The 23,123-nt window shown below is 40.4% G+C and overlaps 2 protein-coding genes across 4 annotated transcripts in view; both read left to right on the plus strand.

Moving 5' to 3' along the window:
• The window catches only part of grm1a (glutamate receptor, metabotropic 1a), a 35,401-nt gene extending 16,992 nt beyond the window's left edge, over positions 1 to 18,409 (plus strand). For 2 of the 3 annotated variants that reach the window (XM_042225899.1, XM_042225900.1), the window contains exons 4-10: positions 6,139 to 6,374; positions 6,606 to 6,614; positions 7,863 to 8,109; positions 8,651 to 8,819; positions 11,417 to 11,543; positions 13,458 to 14,394; positions 15,901 to 18,409. In XM_042225899.1, coding sequence (XP_042081833.1) covers positions 6,139 to 6,374; positions 6,606 to 6,614; positions 7,863 to 8,109; positions 8,651 to 8,819; positions 11,417 to 11,543; positions 13,458 to 14,394; positions 15,901 to 16,714 — 2,539 coding nt within the window. In that variant the 3' untranslated portion in view covers positions 16,715 to 18,409. The remainder of the gene's footprint in view (positions 1 to 6,138; positions 6,375 to 6,605; positions 6,615 to 7,862; positions 8,110 to 8,650; positions 8,820 to 11,416; positions 11,544 to 13,457; positions 14,395 to 15,900) is intronic. The other variant, XM_005914560.2, reaches the window with a different exon arrangement.
• A 1,497-nt stretch (positions 18,410 to 19,906) lies between these two features.
• rab32a (RAB32a, member RAS oncogene family) overlaps positions 19,907 to 23,123 on the plus strand; it is a 13,871-nt gene continuing 10,654 nt past the window's right edge. Inside the window, exon 1 of the mRNA XM_005914563.3 lies at positions 19,907 to 20,392. Within this exon, the coding sequence (XP_005914625.1) occupies positions 20,179 to 20,392 (214 nt within the window). The 5' untranslated portion in view covers positions 19,907 to 20,178. The remainder of the gene's footprint in view (positions 20,393 to 23,123) is intronic.

Consider the following 23,123-nt stretch of genomic DNA (forward strand, 5'->3'; position numbering starts at 1 on the left):
TCCATGGTTCATCTTCAGTTCTTTTCTTATCTTGCACACGGCTCAGCCATGAAGGTAGGAGATCAGAATTCGCCCATATGATCACCTCTGAAAGAGTCACATGGATCATTTATGGATGGTGAAATAGACGCTTTTCAGGTATTATTAATAATATTATTTATGTATATAAACGTGTTAGTCTGTGTTCGTTCTTACTGGCGCTGGTGGGAAAACTACAAAACTAACACTCTTGAACAACAGCGACTCCTTAATCTGCTTAAACAGGTGTTCCTGTAGTATATCTAACCCAGGTTATGTAATAATGGGCCTTCCGATATGCGGTGTGAACATTGAGGTGACATTAAATCAGATTTGATCCCATTAGGCATCCCTCTGGTGGCCTGAGAGTTTTGATGAGCTGTTTGGAGCCCTGCCAGACGACGCCATCCTGAGAGAGGCGAGCGAGAAAAGAGAATGTCATTTTACCTCATCACAAACTCCACTGTGAGAAACAGTCGAGCACGTCTTCTGCGCGTTGTGCATTATTCATGTCGCGTGTTGAACAGCACTTCTGTCTCTCCATCTATCTCTTCTTCTACGCCCCTCCTGTCTTTTTATCCGCGAACAGTCGGCTTTTCTCTCACATAAAACCTGAAGTGTACTGACCACATTAGGACGCGTTTAATGCAGTTAGCCTCCAACGTATGTGTGACTCGGAACATCGAAATGGAAATCTGCAGGCTAGTGTATGAGTCTTTGTGCCTCTCCCTGTACTACATGTACTGAAATGGAGGGTAAAGGACAAGGACTGTATTCACTTAGACTAAATGAAGTAAATGTGACCAGGACTAATGGAGTTCATGTTTCTCCAACTCTTGACTTAATTACAAGGAAGAAAATAATGAGTCGGCTGAATTATGATCTCCAAATATACGACAGAAAATACTGTAAACATGTTGAAACATATTAGGCAAATATATACTGCAGTAGTTACCCACATAAAACAAATGTTATGTTGTGTTATTTTGCCCACTCACAATTACCTAACACTGTTGCTGTCTTTAGCAATATTAGCTGCATGCAGCAGAGGATTTTTAATGAATTTTGGAGCCTTGGAGAACAACATTCATTACAAGCTATCAAAAAAAATGCTACATAAAGCATACCTTTGTCAACCTATCATGCATTGCAATATGTCAATACAATTGATATCAAATTGATTAATTAATTATGCAAATATGCAATCCTGTTCTTCCTAGATACACCACTCTGACTAAAGCATACTTGAATGGCACTGACTGAGCTGTTCTTAAACAAAAAGAAAAATGACCAGCGATTAAAGTCAGGGAGCCAAACAAGATGAGAAAAGCTTTTCTAACTTTTTTTTTTTTACATTTACATTTTCCAAAGCTGCTGAATTGGAATCCATCCATCCATCTTCTTATGTTCATCAGTTTCAGGGTCGTGGTGCTGGAGACTAGCCAAGCTGTCTTGGGGTGAGAGGTGGGAGTACACCTTGGACAGGTTGTCAGTCTATCACGGGGCTCACACATGGAGACAGCCAACCATTCACGCTCATATTCACACAGCCAATTTAGAATTGACACTTAACCTGACATGCATGTTTTTGGACTGTGGGAGGAAGCCGGAGTAAAAGGAGGGAACGCACGCAGTCACGGGGAGAAAAGTCCACAAAGACCTTTTTGTTGTGTTTCAACATCAGGCTTTGGAATGGAGTGCTGTAATGTACAGTACTTCTGGAGGTTTCTTGCCTAAAAATAAACAATTAAAGTAACCTACAGCATGCACATTATTGCAAAGATGGTACTGAGGAATATTAGCATAATATTAAATTATTAACTATCATTTGAAAGTATTGAATATACCTTATTTATCTTCTCATTTCACCTCTTATATAGACTGGCGCTATTATGCCCTTTTCTTATTTGAGCCTTCTTGCCCAAGACTGGGCAGGTTTTTGGACGGGACCATTTATCCAACCCAGAACTCTCAGAACTGTTTGGATTGTGTTGTAAGAAAAGAAAACCCCCAAGCCTCTGCAGCAGGTGATTAAAGCAGAACATCACCAGTGCTCATCGACTGAGCATCAGCGACATCGTCGAGGTGCAGGGCCCAAATTATATTAAAAGACAATATCCAGCCCAGTCACAGCCTGTTCACCCTTCTGCTGTTTGGCAAGCAGTACAAAAGAATTAGTATCAGACTTCAACACGCTATTTTCCCTTAGGCTGTGAAACTTGGGAACTTATCTTGCGCAAGCAACAACAACAGTTAGTTATTTATTCATTAAGTTTTAATTGTTTTTTTATCCCCTGGACTATGAATTTTGTAATTCAAGAGCATACACCCATTGCACAATGCTTCATCATACTGTGCATATAAAATGCCTTTTATTTTTATCAGTATGGTTACACATCACCTGGTGCTGAATGTGCCAGTTGAGTATTCATAGGATTGATTAATCAATAGATTATCATTCCATCATAATTCTTTGAGTTTCCAGCTCCTGGTCAGTAAGTTGATCATGGTGTGGTTTTCTTTTAGGATACAAAGCCTGTAGAGAGGTGATGGGATCGAAAGGTTGGACATTAGGGTCAGCTGGAGCTACTTTAACAATGTCTGGATTACATGGGGTTTATTTTTAGGATGTTTTTTTAGTTTCCTGCTGGCTGAAGGAACCCACGTGGATTTTACCACGAGAAGGGTGGAATAGCTCAACCATAAATTCTCACAAATTAGTTTCAATGTCTCCTTTTTCTTGACTGGCAGTAATTGTTGAGGAAAAGGTCAGAGACTTCGACCTGCACCTACATGAACAGGCACACGTCCTTATCCATCATCCAGCACATCCTGTGTGTGAGGTGCCTAATTGGTTCCGCGGTGAATCATATCTAATTGGCGTGTAGCTGTCTATAGCGAAGGTACGTTGAGGCAGTAGACTGAATCCCACATAAAAGTGTAGAAGAGTGTAAAAGAGAGTAAAAGCTGAAGAGCAGTGCTGCTGGAAGCTTTCAATGGGACAGAGAGAAAGAGCAAGTTCATTGTGGTGTTATTTATCTGTTAATTTGTTTTTTCAGTGTCCCCATCACTGGTGTTTTCCATCTCTCTTAGAGCCCAAATCAAATTAGCTCAGTAGGCTAGAAATTCTTGCGCACAGGGTTACAAAAGTAAACAAACAGGCAAGCTGACTTGATTGTGTAAAGTCTGCATTTATTGTCTAGGCACTATTGCTGAGATGATTACGGTCTTCTTAAATTGAGGCTTGCTGCAGGGGACGTGAGATAAGTCCCCAAGCCGCCATGCTAATTTAGCGCTGCACAAGAGCCGAGGCTGCAGTCTACTTGTGATGGAATATTATTTAAATAAAAGCAACGCCTGACTTAAAGTTTTGACTTGTGCTATGATACTCTTCTGTCATCGTTTTTGCTTTGTTAAAGGATACTTATTCTACAGCCCAAGCAGAGAAATCCATAAGATTTGGACCACTGCTGAAGTTTAACACTGCTTTGTTGCTAGTTAGGCCTCCAGTATTAATAGCATACCAGCCACCATAAGTCTCATTATTTTTCTGTGTCTTTAAAAACACTTTTATTAAGGTAATAAAAATGTAGGGGAGACCGGGGATAGTTGTAACGTGGGTCAGTTGTAACACTTCCAATTTCTCCAATCAGGGCTAAGTTTCAAATGATGTGACTCATCCTGTGCATGCCCAATTCAGTTCTGCTATCACATGTGAAAAATCAGCACATTTTGTCAAACACAGACAATTTAACACGAAAAAAAGTAATTTGTATGCCAAAAAGTAAGTTTTTCTACTTTATTTCAATTTTAATAGCATTATCTGCTTTGCAGTTAAACTCATCAAACTTAAATTATGTTATTTGTATGTCTATGGGGATATATTCTGTGTAGGTCTTTAGTGCTAATGTTTTAGCCGTTGGCTGTAATGTTAGCTAGTTCATGGCTATAGGAGTCTGGGTCAGTTGTAACAGCAACAGTCTGGGTTAGTTGTAACAATAATGCAGATGTTACAACTTACCACACTATTACTTTAACTTATATTAAACAAGTTGGGGCAACGACATCAGCAGAGAGAGGTTCACTGGTCGCTTTTGTATATGCGGTTAATGCCATTGGCAACACAATTCCTCCACTGTTTGTGTTCCCACACATACATTATGCAGACCACTGTGTCAGAGATGGACCAGTAGGAAGTACTGGTAGTGGAAATAAATCAGGATGGGTGCAAGAAACAGATTTCCTCATCTTTCTGAAGCACTTTGCAAACCACACCAAGGTAAGCCAGGATAAAAAGTAATGGAATTGCGATGCTGGTGAACAACTACATTTTTTCAGCTTCATTGTTATGTTCAAAATTGGTGCAAGAGTTGTAGGTTATAATGCCCACTGAGCCAATGAGGCCAAACTCAAGGAAGACCAACCAAAATTAATGAAATATTCAGTTGCAGAAAATTCCATAATTTGTCTTTTTTGGGGGGTTGGAATATGTTCAAAAGCTAGATTTCTGCATTCTGTCACACACACACACACACACACACAACACACAATGCATCATGTTAACTACACACGACACCACACACACACACACACACACACACACACACACAGCTACATAAATGGCTCTAAGTGCATTCATGTGTTGAATAAACAAAGATTACATGTTAATATTTTGTTAGTACCCTTATTTCATTGTGTTACATTTTACCCCAGGATATGTTACAACTAACCCAGACTATGGGGTTAATTGTAACATTTCACTCTTTGTGTTTGAGACCATACCATGCAATGGGTAATTGTGCTGCAGAGAAAATAGCTGCACTATTTAATAGCAGAGACATGTAAATACTTTGCATTACATTTTGAATCCACTACCTTAAAAGAGCTCCAATTTACAGACAGAAATGTCAAAAATGTTACAACTATCCCCGGTCTCCCCTACTTTGGCTCTGAGAGAAGTTTCATTGTTAAAAGTTACAGGGATAACAGTGATTTAGCACAGTGCTTCAGTTTAAAGATTTGGTGTAACTAATATCTTTGTGCTTGTGCTAAACACCTATCCTCTCCTAACTAATGTGATTATGATTAAAGCGAACAATCTGTCCTCTCGTACAGTGATACTCAATTTACAGCCTGTAAGACAAATGAGTCCCACCACAGGATGACAGCTGGCCTGTCAACCACTTTCTAATTCATTTTAAAACACAGTCAGACACATCTGCAACTAAAATGCATGTACAGCCTTTGATCACAGTATTTCCTCACTATATTTGGAGTTAAGGCTCTGTTTTCGGACCCCACCACCTTCGCAGACACATACATATAAAGCTTGAGCAGCAACACGGCTTTTCATAAAAAGACATAGCAGGCAACAGTAGCAAAAGATACAGCGTGATACATGTGATCGGAGAAGAAGAAGAAGCTGGAGTGAAGGTTGCAAGATATCCAGCAACTGTAAGCAGGTTAAAGCAATTTAAATGCTTTTATGAGATTTCCTAGCTGGGTATTCATGGAGCACGTGCAAAGGAATCAGCTGAGCCATCAGCTGATAGGGGCTGACATTAAGATCAGCTGATCTGCTATGCCCTTTGACCTTGTGGTCTACCTGAACTAACCCTATGGTTGATTGATGATGTATGAGTTTGATGATTTATTTTATAGCCTTAATGTGAAACCTTCTACTAAGTTCATGTAGTTCATGTCAGTTGAAAGAAACAGGACACTAAAGTTTACCTTACGATAATATTATTAATAATAGTTTATTTTTTTTAATTAAATCAAATTAAATGTAACTTTTTTTACTACTTGGTCTCTGACATCCATCCATTCAGCAAGTGTCTCAAACCCTCGTTGTTTACATCGTGTTGAATGAATGAACAAAGCTGCTTTTGTTAACAGCTTTTTGGGTTTGTCAGTCTGAATTAATAGTTGAGTACTAATTACAATATTCAACAATCCTTTATAAAACAACTATGCACAGAATATCATCAGTGTCTAACAGTACCTCTTATTATTATGACGTTTTGTCCTTCCTCAAATCTTCTTTATCTTCTAGTCTTTTATTGTCCACCCTTTGACCATAAGATCATAGTCTCCTCTTTTTCTTCTGTCTGTCTGTAGCGATGGATGGGCAGACCGTTACGAAGTTGTGGAGGGTTATGAGCAGGAAGCAGAGGGAGGCATCACAATGAAGCTCCAATCAGCGGTGGTCAGGTCCTTTGACGACTATTACCTGAAGCTGCGTCTGGACAGCAATACCAGGAACCCTTGGTTTCCAGAGTTCTGGCAGTATCGTTTTCAGTGCCGCCTCCCAGGCCATCCCCAGGAAAAGAAGAACTACAAAAAAGTCTGCTCCGGTAGGACATAACAACATTTTTGACATTCATAAGTAGGAGTGGATATTTTTCAAACAAATGACTAGTCACAGAGTTTAGTTTTTCAGGCACCGTCTTCTTTTCTTCTGACCAGAGGGTTAAATATGATCATGAATATAAGAACAGAACTCATGAATATTAATAAAACCTGTGATTTGTTTTTTCCCCCCTGTGTTTTCCTCCATGAATATTCTCTCCATTTGCTCGCAAAAGGTGATCACGGTAAATTGTGTTCTTGACTTGTTGATAGCTTTTCAACCACAATTCAAAAACTGCTCCAAACAAATCCACCCTGCAGAATGGCATTAAGACGAATTGGTCAGCATGCTTCTAAATTCAAACGATCAATAAAAATCAACAAGTGGTTTGTGATGACACTCAGAGCTGTAAGGTTATGGACGCTTTTCTACTTTGTATCACACGTTTACAAACCTCTTATGTTCCATAGATCTTCGAGGTGGTAAGTGTATCTTTCTAGACACGATTATTACAACAACTGTCTGAATTTCATCTGCACTTTGTTTGCATTTGACTCCTCCAAGACAGGATGAGTTTGACTGATGCTTTTTTAAACCCAGCGCTCTCTGTAATATCTGCGATTTAGTCAAATAAAGCAGATGGGTTGATGTCTTCATCCTGGCAGGCTTAGAGTGCGAAATTCATCAGTCAAACTCTGATGCAAAGCACTTGCTTGTTTGGTCTGTACGAGGAAAAGGAAAGAAAACAAAAGTTGACATATACGTTGGAAAGCTGCACAAATGAATGGCTCACTCAGCACACGCTGCTGACACAAACACCTGAAAAATATGTTGTATGGTGAGAAGTTGCATCCCTTTCCCCCCCCCACTGCGTGTGCATGTTGATATCACAAGCAAAACATATCAGTATTTTAAATGCACTGTCAAAGGAGGCAACAATAAATGTAGTTTTGAAGAGATCATTCCCCCCTCCTTCTGCCAAACACTGACTGTGGGACAGTGCCTTTAGATGACTGAAGTACAGCTTGCACAAACAGTGAGGATTTTCCCAGGCACTGGCTGTTCTCCTCATCTGTTTCCTATTGAGCTTTTGGGCATCAATGCTAATATATTTTGTTGCTGCACAAAAAAAGAGTTGTCTTTGTTTCTATATTCTTCATGTCTTCTTCGAATTTCATCATACTTCTAATGCTGTCATTCACACAGAGTAATAAATCTTTTAATACAGCAGCACAAAAAAATAGTTTAAGGAATAGTTGCATTTAAAACTCTTCCTTATTAATGTTTTTTTAATCTTCTGCCCTTTGTGATCAAGGTTAAGAAGAGGGGAAGAGATTGACAGAACTAAAAAAAAATGAATTGAGGTTAACACGGTGATTTGAGTTGTACAGTTAATTTCTCTTTCTCTCTTTCTGCCTTGAAGCAGATTTTCTACACTTGCAGTTTGGAATTCTTTCGACTGTTTGACGACCTCTTCTTTCATCTCTAACAGGAAATGAAAGTCTGCAAGAGAACTATGTGCAGGATAGTAAGATGGGCTTTGTCATCAATGCCATCTACGCCATGGCTCATGGCCTTCATGATATGCACAAGGAGCTATGTCCGGGACAGACAGGGCTCTGTGAGGCGATGGATCCCATTGATGGCAGCAAGCTTCTGGACTACCTGCTCAAAACATCCTTCAGAGGAGTCTCGGGAGAGGAGATTTACTTTGACGAAAATGGAGACACCCCAGGAAGGTAAGAGGAAGAAGAAGCTAATAAAAAATTAAGAAAAGCCAAGAAATGAAAATAGAGATTTGATATCACCATCTGGGTCACAAAGTGCATTTCCCCTTCTCCCACTCTCCAACTCATTAGCACACATGTGTGTCCCAGTCTTGAGCATGAGAGGATGTAATTAGTCTGGACTGGAACAGATTTAGTGGATTGTCCACTGCGGCAGTCACTTTCATGTCTTTACAGTCCAACGGACAACATTTGACAGTCAGGAAACACAGCCGTGTCATTCCTCTGTCAGCTGGAGGTTAGGTGCAGCGCATTCTGGTTCAGTATAAAAATGAGGGCACACTGTGCACTGGTATGAGCGCTTGATGTCACATAACAGAGTTGTAAGCAGTTTGCGGCTTCAGATAAGAGGAAAGGCTTAAGCTGTGGAGTTGTTATCATTAAATTACCTTTCACTCTGATTCTCTCCTTTCCCACTCCCTCTCAAATCCTTCCCTTTCTCACTTAATAAGTGTGTTAATACGCAGTCCTCCGTCTCTCCTCAAACATCCAGGTATGACATCATGAATTTACAGAGCGTGGGTGATGATCGCTATGACTACATAAACGTGGGGTCGTGGAGCGAGGGCATCTTGAGCATCGATGACAACAAACTGTGGATGAACAGCAGCGACATGGTTCGCTCAGTCTGTAGTGAGCCCTGTTCCAAAGGACAGATAAAGGTAGGGATTCAGATCCTCCTTAAAGTAAATTCCCATACGAACTCATCCGTATCCTTCTCTGAGATATCACCTCGGCACATTTCACACTCTTCCAGAGCGACCTATTAATCATTTAATGTTTGAGAAAAATGCAAAATTGTTCACGTTTTAGAAGACAAAGAACAATTAAGAAGCCTTTATAGAATTTAGCTGAGGTTTAGTTGACAACCAGAGCTTTATGTGATGACGTAAAGGGCTGTCCTATGGATTTCTCAATCTTGTTTTTACCTCGCCTTAATAAAAATAGACTTAGCAGGATAACTGAGCTGGAAAATACTTTGATCCAGCTTCAGGCACAACAAGAAGTCGGATTCTCTGAGGCTTTACAGGAAAGAATAACTTAACTCTTTGTTGCGATGCATAAAGGTGTTCTTATTTCATAAAGCCGTAAGAACGTAAAGCTTTAAAAGACCCAGACACAGTCCTCTATCAGCTTGAAGGCTGAAAAACTGTAAAGAATACTCCAGTATCATTGCTTTTTAAGCACTTCTTAGTTTTATAGACTCTTGTAATACACAGTGCAGCATTCAAAATGCTTGCATTTTCTTCAAGAACACAATCTGCCTTCTCTGTCTGATAATGAATCCGAGTCAGTCTACTTGCTTGCTACTTTATTAGAGGTACACCGAATGAAGGTGATCCACACTGATTAAATCAATTTGATTAAAACATGTTAATCTATCACACATCATTTTGTGGCAGAGGGTGAATATTCCTGCTTGTTAGACTGGGACAATATTGGTACAGATACAGGCTGGCTGGAGAATACGATTCATCATTATGATAAAGCACTTATAGACAAATTGTCAGTGTTCAGCACAGGAAATAGTTATTCTCTGTGTATAGGGATCAACTAGAGTTGACCCCTTTTAACAATACTATTCTTTCTCTTCCTCAAAACACTGGATCGGAAAATCTGAGATTATCATTGTATGCTGATAATACCCTTCTTTGTGTAGGTAGTGCAGTTTCCTCTTTACCACATGTTTCCACTTTTGAGTTGTTCCGCTTATTATGTGAATATAAAATCAAATGGACAGCAATTAAAAGCATTCTGCCCTCCCGTATACCAGAATCTTCATGTTGACGTGTCCTCTTGTATGTCATCCACTGTAACACAAAATTGTCAAGGTAAATACAGGCACATTTGAAACCTAATGTAATTTCCCACACTAACTCAACGCTTTTATATCAATATTTAAAATGGACATACTCACTTGGGTCGATATTTACTCTTTTATGATCCCTTTTGCTTCTTCTGGCTATTTCCAAATTTTAGTATGCACTTCTAGTTCTCTCTCTTGGTTTGATTATGCTCCTTCCGTCTCTTGGAGATGAATAATATGGAATATTTTGCTGCCTCACAGATTGCAGGACCTAGTAATTAAATTTGGAAGGTGTAATTAAATTTCTTTTGCTACTTGCTATACTGGTAACAAAAAAAAGTGCATGCAGATCTTAAAGGGCACAACCATTTGCCATTTTCTAAATTCCAAATGCAGTATGTTTTCTTTGTTGTTTCTGCAGTACAGTTATGGGGAAGTGATGTTTGAGTTTGAAAGAAAGGTCTCTGTGTTTAATGGAATTTTGAGATTTACAAGCAGAATGTAATCTACCGTGATAATCTTTTTTTTCTATCGCAAATTAGGATTAATCATGTGGGCATGCAATGTCCCATCGGGATGGAAATGGGGGAGGTCAAGTCATCAAGACATCAATATAATCATTAGGATTAAGCATTGGGGGAACCACAAATGTCTAACTTTCCAATTAATCTCTACTGTAATTAAAAAGAGAAATGTTTTAAGAGCTGAACCGGTGCCCTTACTGTACATCTGTTCCCAGTAAATATGTCATTGATTTTTCTTGCAGTGAATCTTAATCCTTTATTTGCTTAAATCACATGCTGGCAAGAAGACTGCTGATGCTACACTGTCCTACATTTTTAAATCCTCCTCCCATTACAAATGATTTAAAGAAGGGATAATGAAGGAAAAGAGAAGTCTATGTAAATATGACAAACACAGATAAGTTCTGATGTCACATAAAAAGTTTAGGTTTGCACCATAAACTCACGGGACTTGCGCTCTACCTGAGTGAGGAGATGGACCGTTTGGGACAGTAAGCAATAAAACTGGTTTTGAGCACAGGCTGAATAAATGCCCTCATTTCCTTCATTTGGGGACAATTGTTTTCAGACTGGCTATGCACCGAGTTGCCTCGAGGGAGGGTGCATCCTCTCTCCTAGCTGCTCATGCTTCCCCCCTCTATCTGCTTTGTTTCGTGCCCCACTTATCACCCTGCTTTACATATCACAGTGCTGGTAACAGCTTCTTTGGGAGCAGAATGTAAAAGCAGCCGGCCTTGTTTTCTAAACACTCTGTCTGGGGCTCAAAAAACGCACAAACAAATCCTCATTTTGATATCCCCTCTGTGCTGATTAATTATTTAGGTTGCTTAAGGTGAGATGTGCTTTTTTTTCCACGGCTCAGTGTAGTGACTTGCTACCGAGCTTTCTTTGGCATGTTGTTGACTGTGTGTTGTTTCTCTGCGTGCAGGTGATTAGGAAGGGTGAGGTGAGCTGCTGCTGGATTTGCACCACATGCAAGGATAACGAATATGTCCAGGATGAATTTACCTGCAAGGCGTGTGAGCTGGGATGGTGGCCGGATGATGACCTGGCAGGTAGGAGAAACAAAAACAGAAACTGTGTTTGTTTTTATTACATCGTTCATCCACACTCCTTGTCCATTACCCCTGAAATGGTTCACACTTATTATTTTGCCCATTTCGTGCGTTTACCCTTAGCTCAACCACAGTACTTTTAGTGGGGCTGACTCCCCTGTTCTCTCAATAGTCATCTTCCCCCACCGTAAGGCTATTCACACAGCACCTCAGTGGTCTAACAACACCTTTTTCACCATGCAGGTCCTATGCCCTTGCTTTCTTCATTTCCTCAAACCTTAACACCACTCCCTCAAAAAACTGCTGCTGCTCATTTCCTTCCTCTCTGCTCTTGTTGTGACCCGGTGCTTGTTCTGACAGCGATTTATAAAGTTGAGAGGAGCCCTCAATTCCCAGGTGTAAAATCCTATTACTGCCATGAGAGGCTTTAGGATACATTTCAGCAGTCTGTCAAGAAAGAAAAGTTTCCTTCAGTCTCATTACATTTGAAAAATACTAATAGAGAGAGGTAATATGCTATTCACTGAACAAGGGTCTACAATTGTGAATGTGTATTTTTGAAAATATGCAGCAGAAGAGTAAATTTCAAAGGTCTTCCCAGAGCTTAGAAACACAAATAAGCGATTTGAGGATTGTGTTAGATAAGTGAATGCAGATACATTTCATCTTTGCCACCCGTGTCTGTTTGCATGCATAAGGGCAAAATCATCTGCAAGCTGAGCTGGGTGTGTGGCCAAAAGAAAACAAGCAACAGTTCTCTGTCCCCACTTCCCCCAAAATTTAAATGAAACCCTGCTATAAGAGCTCCTTTACACCTTGATATGCTCATTACTACCTTTCTGATTAGAATCCCCAGAGGACGACAATTTTATTTATTTTAAAATTTCATATGTCTTATGATTTGGCATATTAGGATTTAGCATGCAGACCAGAACTGGGTTCCTCCGTGAAGTCACTGTAATGCTATTAGCAGAAGCATGTAATTTATGAAGTGTTAAGCTGGGGAAGTCTAGGGATGTCATTTTTCTCCAATTAAGCTCTCCAGACTTCTTCTCTGTGTTGGATGACGAGTATGCAGGGCATCATGACAGAAGAGAAATAGAGCTTTGGGGTGTGTAGGATGAAAAATGCAAATGAGTTCCTGTCAGTGCCATAGCGCAAATGTTGGGGGCACATGTATGGGCAGCTATAGGTGTACAAGGAACTACATAAATAAGAAAAAACACATCTATTAATATGGTCATCAGCATTTAAATATTGTCAAATATGTTTAGGACAGTCTAAGAAACCCAGAATCTAAAAATTTCAAACCTTTTTTTCCAGCGTGTTGTTATTGCTGTGTGAGGCTTTGGCTCTGAGGATATACAACATTATTTCCAACACGGATTTTTCGTTCTCTTTATACCTTGAACATAACACAAAGACTTACCATAAGAAGTATTTAACATATACCAAGGTTATTAAACTTTTCTGATGCTGCAGAAAGTTCATTTTTATTATCATATAGAAAATGATGTCATCATGTCAAATTATTCACTGAGTGTAGTTTAATACTGTAAGTGTTAAAATAAAATTCCGAAAACCAAAATGTATTTAAAAAATTGCCTTACCAGTGAAGTCTATTTTCAGTGTACAACCATTAACTGTTACCCAAAAAGACTGAATGCAACAATTAAAATACTGCAGTATATATATGTATATGTATATATCTATATCTATATATCTATATCTATATATATACATATACACAATAATATGTGCACGTGGAAGGCACTAAAATCAGGCCATTGCCGACACTCTGATTTGCTTTGCCCACTGCTTCCCACCATCTTTTAATGTACCTTTCATTCAGTAAAACTAACCGCAGGATGAATTAAAAAATTGACTGAACACTGTTTCCTCTACTGTTTCCAGGTTGCCAGCCCCTGCCGTTGAAGTATCTTGACTGGGCAGATGTGGAATCTATAGTTGCTGTGGTTTTCTCCTGCGTGGGCATCCTGATCACCTCCTTTGTTACCTTTGTGTTCATCCAGTACCGTGATACACCTGTGGTTAAATCCTCCAGCAGAGAACTCTGTTACATCATCTTGGCAGGCATTTTCCTAGGCTACATCTGTCCATTCACATTAATCGCCCGTCCCACAGTGGCCTCCTGCTATTTGCAGCGGCTCCTAGTGGGCCTTTCATCTGCCATGTGCTACTCTGCCCTGGTGACCAAAACTAACCGCATTGCACGCATTCTGGCTGGCAGCAAGAAAAAGATCTGCACCAGGAAACCCCGTTTCATGAGCGCCTGGGCCCAAGTGATCATTGCCTTTATGCTTATTAGTGTGCAGCTAACTCTGGAGATTACACTCATCATTCTAGAGCCCCCCGAGCCCATCAAGTCATACCCCAGCATACGTGAGGTCTACCTCATCTGTAACACCAGCAACGTAGGCATGGTAGCGCCGCTGGGCTACAATGGCCTCCTAATCATGAGCTGCACATACTATGCCTTCAAGACGCGGAACGTGCCCGCCAATTTTAATGAGGCTAAATACATTGCCTTTACCATGTACACTACCTGCATCATCTGGTTGGCCTTCGTGCCAATCTACTTTGGCTCTAATTACAAGATCATAACCACATCCTTCTCCGTCAGCCTGAGTGTAACAGTGGCACTGGGCTGCATGTTCACACCCAAGATGTACATAATCATCGCCAAACCAGAGAGGAACGTCCGAAGCGCCTTCACCACATCTGACGTGGTGCGAATGCACGTTGGAGATGGGAAGTCTGCAGCTCAGTCAACAAGCAACAGCTTCCTGAATATGTTCCGCCGGAAGAAGACCGTAACAGGCAATGCCAAGTGAGTAACCTTTTGTGCTTTTTCATCTTTCTGTTTGGATTTCATTTCTGGGGTCACTGGTTAGAGACCAAAAAGGTGACTAAACTCTCAAATTGGAAAAAAAATAATCATATCAAGCTATCACTTTTTTATGATGTGTTTGCATGTCAGTGGTCTGTTTTCATCTTTCCAGTACCCCAATGAGTGTTTGTATTTATGTAGTAAAAACTGGTTTTTAGGCACATCCCCCTCCCCCTGAGAATGAAATATCATCAGCGAAATTTAATAGGAAAGTCAAGATGGGACGTTTGCTGTTATTGATTTAAAGCTGAAAGCCCATTCAAACGTGTCAGGGATAATGAAAGTAGAGATTTCATGTGGCGATTCTAGATGTAAGACTTGCATATAACTTTTTTGAGATCCACAGCAGTGGCACATGGACAAGTGACTAAAGTAAGGAGCGGGGCAGAGAAGGAGAGTGATCCCAATATGTTTAAGTGTTGTCTCTTACCCTTGCTATGCAGCCTATCTAATCTTCTAACCCTTCAACCTTCTATACTGAGGAGCGCACTGTCAAGTGTCAAGGCTGGCAAATGTTTTGGAGTCATTCAACCTCTTTCTTGGAGAGCTGCACTGCCAGTTTGTCTATTTTATAATACAGTCTGGGGAATAATTAAAGTATCCACCATTCAGATAATCACAGCAACAAGACAGCTGAAAAGTGTTAAAGCTGAAATCAATTTTTTCTACAAGCTTTTTCCCCAATACACTATGACACTAAAAAAATCTTTAGGTCAAAAAGATGTGCTGAAAGTAATTGTTTTTTTATTGATTGGTTCTCATCTTTTGGATCATTTGTTGCCAACCTGCCTGGATTCTAGATCTCATTTAAAGACATCATTTGATAGTGTGATCCTGGCACTCCTGAGCTGGCAGTGGCAAAAATATTTTTGACCATGCAGCCCTCCAAGAGGGTGATCTGCCACCCTGCTGCTTTTGGTTTATCCTGAATTAACCTCACATTTAACTTTTCTCAGCATGAACACCCTCCCCTCACCACCTCCCCGACTAATCACATTAGAGCCAGTCCTAGCTCATTCTCCGCTAAACACTGTGTCGTCATCAGGCCAGTCCGGGCAAAACCCGAAATACTTTGCAAATGCATGCACCCCTCTTTAACAATAAAATTAGACAGTCAGGAAGAAGACAAAAATAAATGAGATGGATGGCTCTTAAATCTGTTATTTCAATGTCTGACAAAAACGTATGATCATAATGCTGTCTGCAGCACATTATGAATCACTGTTTGTGAGGCTGATAAATGTGACGCTCTTCAGAGGTCATGAGTGAACACTTTAGCCAAGCTCTTAATGTCAAGTCACGTACTTCAAAAGTATTTTAACATGCAATGAAATGTTGAAATGCTGCTGCTCTGTTGTCTTACGTTGCTGCTATGTTGATGTTGTTTTTCTGCCTTCACCTCCTGGTTTCCTGTGATAGTAACTTGGGTTTTTATCTCGTTCATAGTTCTAATGGCAAGTCTGTGTCATGGTCTGAATCAGGTCCAAGACACCCTCCGAGGGGGGGGAATGTGTGGCACAGACTGTCTGTGCATGTGAGGAAACAGGAAGCCGGCTTGAATCAGACGGCGGTCATCAGGCCCCTAACTAACACCCCCGACCCCCACAGCTGTGAGCCCTCCACCTGCAACACTGGCACCGCCTCCCAAGATCCCCCCCCAGAACCACCTGGCACTAAACCTCTGTACAACCTGACGGAGGAAGACGACGAGGGCGATGCGCAGCGCCCTCTTTGGACTCCAACTAGCACTGATCGGCTGCGAGGGCGGGAGTCGGATTTGGATGAGCCGGCTTCTCTTTTGCCCTTCCACTTGACAGGCCACACCACAGATCGCTTGCACAGGGATGTGGTGGACACGCACAGCTCCCATGCACCTGCACTGAATGACCGCACTGCCAAGGAGGCAATGCCTGCCAACGAGCCTTTGAGCTTGACACCCTCTCACCTTCCTTCAGCTCCACAACACGGGGCATTTGCAGAAGAGGGGCTTGAGGATGAGGAACTGGACCTCTTACACGGCTACATTTATGACGCCAAGGAGGAAGGGGAGAGGGAGGATGGGGAAGGTGAGGATTTAATTCAAAACAAGGCAACACTGGAGGATTCCCTAGCTCTGTCTCCCCCCTCCCCTTTCAGAGACTCTGTGTATTCAGGGGACTCTGTCACCGGCTCCCCCATCATCGATTCGATGCTCGGTAGCCCCTCGGTCTACACCGCCGACATCCTCCGAGACTACGCACACAGCTCCTCAACACTGTGAGAGCAAAAACCAACGCTGGCACAGCGGCTGTCAGCAGACTTGAGCATCACACAGAGTGCATTACACCGACACACACCGACACACAACACGTGCAACGATACGATTTAACATTTCGAGTTTTTAACATTTGTTTATTTGCTCTGACATTTGCTTGCTTAACTGTATTTATTACTCTGCTGTTATCAGTAAGTGGTTAATCGAAAATACAGGTAGACCACAAATTATCTACGAGTGCTTACGTTTCTGAGGGGCCGTGAGTGCACAAAGCCTTCCTGAAAAATGTAAAACTGGGACGCGTGCCAAAACTAGTCAGCTCTCACGCCAAATTTTTTAATGAATGAAGTAACACGGAGAGTCATAATAGAAGATGTAGCTGTGTTTTTTTTTTTTGTTTTTTTGTTTTAATAGAGACAGTGCAATTGTAGAGTCTGCAAAAAAGAAAACACGGCAAGAGAAACACAGTAGTGTTTGCGCAGCGTGCTTACACATCACAGACCAAACTTTCTCTAAAGACTGCAATAGCTTAAGTGCATTTCATGCCAGTTTTGATTAGCTCTGCTCTTCTGCTGCAGCACATGCACAGGTCTGTTCATGTGTATAGCAGTCAAAGCTTCATTCAAGAAAATCAACTTTTCATTGAGTATTCATTAAGTAACTGCACCCTTTCTCTAATCAAACCTCATTGCAGTTTATATATTACAAATTAACAAGAAAAGTGAAGTATGTTGTTTGAGTATTACATTTATGTGCCGCAAGGTGTGCTCATCACAAAAGTAGTATCAACGAACTCAGATCCTGCTGAAGACTCGCGCTGTATGATATGTGACTATGGTTACAATGTGCCAAGCAAAGTTGTTATCAGCCTACAGCCCCCACTTTCTGTTTTATTTATTTATTTATTTTTATGACGTAGCTGGTAAACAGGTAAATAGGGTGATTGTAGATGACGGCAATGCTGTTTATTTCGTTTACACTAAAACCATAACCCTGAGAATTTTTACGCGCGTGGGAAATGACAACAGAAAAAGATTTTGCTTTCCATGCTGTGTGGATATTTCCCACATTTTCTGAGTTTGCTGTGTCATTGTAATGGAAAAACACAGTAAGTTGTACAAGTTATCAAAGTTTGTAATACTGTTAAGCCATCTCTTGTTTTTCACGCAGGTGGTATGTTTGTAATACTAATAAATGTTTCTATATTTAGAATGTCGACAGAAAAACAAAGTTTATACATTTTGCAACTGTCCTCGGATACTCGTCAAAAAGCAGTGTGTTTGTTTTTTGGGGGTAAATTTTAAGTTGAGCCAGTTGTATCCTCTTGAACACATTTGGTTGTAAAAGTAACCAATGATTGATTGCTTCTTGTAACGAGATGATACATGTTTCAATTTTGTTTAAATCTTGCATTATAAAGTTAAGTAATTTAATTGAGGTTAAGTTTCTTAGTTCTTTTATCTATAAGAATGCAAATAATTTCAAAGTACGAGACTACACAGTACGTAGTGCAATTGTATTGTATTTCCAAATGTTTTTAGTCTATTATAGTGTAAGTTGTTAAATGATCTTAACCAGTGTAAAATATATCAGGTGCCACCTGAAAAACACTGTCAAATCTAGAACGAAATAGGCCTTTATGTTTTGGGTGAGCTGAACATGAAAGATGCTGTAAAATAAAAACAAAACTTATATTAAAAAGACTGATTACTGCCTATATTAGCTGAAAAAACCAAACAAACTAAAACTAAAGTTATATTAGTGAGTCAAACATATATCCTGACCCCCCCCGACCCCACCCCCAAAAAAACAAAAAACAAACTGATTCTTTAAAATGTTCCAATCTGGCATGCATTTTGGACCTCATAATTGGACCGCATAATGCACTGTGTTGTAAGATGTTAATAATTGCATGAAGAAAATGGTTGTTCAAATTGGCCAAAGATTTCAATTGTCATCATTTATACAAACCTCTTATTGACTGCCCTTTCATATCACACAAATAAGATATTTGAGCCAGTGTGTCATAAGTTATATTATATAGTAAGTTACATGATATATTAGCCATGCAGTCTGCTTTTACAAACATTTGTCATTCTAAAGAGCTCTCTTGTTTGACTTTGGTACTCTAATAGGATGCTTCCAATGCAACAAGTCTGTTAAATATCGTTCTCCCTAGATGCCAGGGGCATGTCTAGACGGGGGTCATGGGGTGGCACCATACCCCCATTGATATTTTCTTGAATACTTTACTGAACTTCAGGTTTAATATACTTGTACTTAATGTACGTATTTCTGTGTTATCCTTTTTCCTGCTTATATGCCACTATATTTTAGATGCAAATGTTATATCTTTAGTTTTTTATTTTTTGAATCATCAACAGCTGGAACATACATCAATGGACCAGTAATTGTGGTATATAGTTATTGTAGTAGTTTCAGAAATTCAGAAATTCAGAAATTCTAATCCGATTCTATATAATGTGTACCCTTACTTTAGGGTTGTTTTTTCCAAAATATATTTTGAGTATGAAACGAGTGCACTATTAAGTTGCTTGAATAGGATGATAACTTTCACTTGTGTAAAAATCCTACATGCAAAACATTTATCCAACACTATTTCCTGACCTGTACCACCGCATTTAAAAAACCTGGGATCATGCTTGCTCCTCTGGCATTAACATCAGCACAAACCTGTGCACTGGGAGCTTCATGGTATGGGTTTCTACAACCTAGTATCTCCTGCAGGTATAAACTGTACGTTTTTTCCACGTAGTTAAAGTGGAAAAACCGAGATCTTTTTCTTTTTTCTTTTTTTTTTTTTAAAGATTTCTATGTCTATTAACTTGATTTGAAATGGAATATCCTTGAACTTCTTTACATCACAAGAAAACAAGAATTTTGAGGTGTTTTTTGAGCTATTGTGCAATGGTTTTATTATTTTTGGCTCAACTGAGATAGTATGGGATGTGCAGAGCACCTTTACTAGAGAGCCATGTTTTTCAAATTAGAGGTTTGGTTCCACTGAGGATTCCTGAGGATTTTTTTTCACTGTTTGTTTTGTTCTTTCACTTAGATGTGCTAAAATGACCCCCGCCCCGGCAATTTCCTGAATTTAGCACGCAAAATATATATATATATTTTTTTTTCGAATACGAAACCAGAAACCATGATTTCCGCATGGAAAGCTTTATGTACTCGCACTAGAGGGAGAAGCATACTGTATCAAGATTTGCATTTCCGCCTGAGTCCTGTGACTTATCAGGTGGTTGTTGAGCGTCAGGAGGAGGAGGAGGGGGAGGAGGAGTAAAAAGGAGAATTAGAAAGTTGGGGGGGAAACTCGAGTACTTTCTATTGCATCTGGTCTTCAACTGTAACACCGGCCTAGTCCTCCGTCGCTCCTCGCAGGACATCTATATGAGCGAGAAAGCAGAGGTTGCCTGAGTTTGAGAACAGCTGTCAGTCTCAGCATGGCCGGGGGCTCGGTGTCCGAGTGCAAGGAGTACTTGTTTAAAGTGCTGGTGATCGGAGAACTAGGTGTGGGCAAGACCAGCATCATCAAACGCTACGTTCACCAACTTTTCTCGCAACACTACAGGGCGACGATCGGGGTCGACTTTGCACTCAAAGTTATCAACTGGGACAGCAAAACGCTGGTCAGGTTACAGCTGTGGGACATCGCAGGTAAGGACACGCTCGCTGACGTCATTATAATTACGTTTCAATAATGGATCCGGTGATTTTAGAGCCACGAGATACCAAATCTAACTTTTCCGTGCGTCACGTGTCACATTGGGGAAGTTTCACTTGAGCACGCCACATCGAGACTTCAGAGATATGTTTTATCAGAAAATGATTTAAGATGATGATGATAATAATAACCAACCAGAAAGGCAGATTTTGCAGATTTTATTTATTTTGCAAAGAGTAAATTTTTAATTTTGGCCACGAATTCAACGGCGCACGGGGGGAATTTCCAGTACAAAAGACCAGTTGATCACGTCTGCTGTTCTCTTGCCCACTTTATGATCACAGCAGCTCATAATTGTCAGTGGAATGTAGGTCACGTTGTTATTATCGACTAAGCCCCGCCTCGCTAAACTCGCCGTCATATTGTGGTGTAATTCTCACCACGGCTTACAAGTATCTTTTGTTAAACTGGTCACGATATCCTATCACTGTTACCGTCCTGTGATTCAAACGGCCTGGCTCTGTTTCCGAGAAGATTTCAGTAAACTTAAGTAACTTGGCACACAGGCCAACCTGTGCATTCCAGCAGCTTGAGTAAGCAAGCTGAGAGGAATCAGAGCAGTGTAAATACAAGTTTCCTGCATGCAGGCGGCACTGCCCAGACTCCCAGTGTTTGTCATCTCCAGGCCCAGAAATATCACACTGTAAACAAAAGAGTCTGAGAATGACGCGCTTGAGAGGACAGGTGAGAGAGAGGAAGTGAGCAAAGATGAGAAGTGAGCAAAAAAGACCGACCTTCAAAACGCAAGCAGGAGCCAGGCTGCCAGACACGGTCTACGCTGCTCTTCAGTCAGAGGGAATGAGGGTGTGATGTGACGTGGGTGAGGGGTCTCTGCACTGTCCCATTAGCCTCTATCTTTTCATGTTTGATCCCAGTGCCAAAAATCCATCTGACACTTGGGCTTTTGAAATTCAGAACTGTGCTGACTGCATTGCAACTCCCAGCTCTAATTTGTGATGGTTATCTTTGTGTTGAACATAATGAGATCATGTGACTTAAGGGCCATTAAGAGTGTGACCTCGTGGAAATCGTTGTGGAAATGTCAAATTTTAGGGCATATTTTAGAAATTTTAGAGTATTTATAAAAGGCAAAGTATAAACTGAGGCAGTTTACAAAACAGAAAAATAATAATTTGTCTCTTTTTTTTATCAGTAGTGAAACATATATTACGCTTTTCAAAAATGGCAAGGTGAATAGGACTGCAGTTATTTTGTGTGTTTTCTTTATTCAAATGAATTGACTATTTATTGGGAAAAATAAATACTTGATTAAAAAACTGTCCAAAGAATGCGACAAAATTAGGTTTTATTAAATTTTAAGCCCAAATCATCATCAGAAAGGTTTAAAAAAGCAAACAAGTACTTAACAGCCTGAGCCGCTGCTGCCTGAGAAATAATTTCAGTATCCATCAAAGTGGCAAATTGTGTTCCTGACTAAACTAGATAAGATTGCAGCTTTTGGCATTTCTGACAGTCTTGTTGCTAAAATGCCGTTTCAAAGTTGTTGTTTTCTTAAGGCTAATAACAGAGCTTTTAAAGACTAGAATAAGGTGAGCTCTATAAAGTAGTCTAAAGAGACAAAAATTCCATGTGCTGTGGGTAAAGCAGAGAATTTTCAATGAGAAAAGTCTATATGCCAGGAGGTTTGAAGTGGGACAAATTCTGGGCGTAAGTCTTTCTACTACTATTCTGATAGTCTTGGATAAAAAAGGTTGTTGGCTTCTCATCTAACTGTGTTTTTACTGTTGTTGTCAGTCTGAAGTTAGATGCAATGGGTTAAAGCCATTGTGGTTTGATTACAGATGTTTAAAGAAGTGAAAAACAGGACTTCTATAACCTATACCTCAAAGGAATTTTTGGTCACTGTGTTTGTTCCTCATCTTGGTTCTTGGTTCACAGCCTGTCGTACCGCTTTGGTGAGCTTAAGTGCTGGATTAGTATCACATTGTTGGATTAGTCAAGTTATAGTGAACAATAAGACAAAACTACAATCATAATTTTAGAGACCAAACAGGGTTTCAAGGGTTTTAAAAATGTCTGTCTGGCTATTATATAAATTTTTCATGATTAAAAAAAAAACAACAAAAACAATCCCTGCCTCTAGATATGTTCTATTCTTACTTTTTGGCGGGGTTGAGCAGGTCCTTCCTCTCCCTCAATCAAACAAAGCTCATATGCTGAGACAGATCAGGACAGATGGTTAGAAGACTGCTGTTTTTCTTTTATTTATTCCACCGCTTACAGCAGTGACAGAAAGGGGGCGAACATTTGGGTGTCGGGGGGGGAGTCATCACAACAACTTGCATGTCTGTCACAGAGTGAGTGGCAGTGCGGGCTCAAGTTCCCCACCATCACTTTGGCCCTGGCAGCACAAGCTCAGTGTGCAGGAGCATCTGTGACTGAGCGCCAGGAAGTGCTGTCTGCCTGTCACAGACCGACAGCACTTGATTAGAGGATCTGCGAGGGTAAATAAAAGCCTGACACACACACACACACACACACACACACACACACACACACACACACACACATCAGTGGCACTCAGAGCAGGGTTAGCTGGGGGAGATCTACATGCTAGCATAGATTAGGGAAGGTGTGTGGATCTGGATGGTCTCACCAGGTAGGACGACTCTGTTATTAAACTGCGTTATTCACACCTACATC

Source organism: Haplochromis burtoni, unplaced genomic scaffold (assembly GCF_018398535.1).
Source record: "Haplochromis burtoni strain Fernald_Lab_line unplaced genomic scaffold, NCSU_Asbu1 Contig_8, whole genome shotgun sequence".
Taxonomy (NCBI): domain Eukaryota; kingdom Metazoa; phylum Chordata; class Actinopteri; order Cichliformes; family Cichlidae; genus Haplochromis; species Haplochromis burtoni.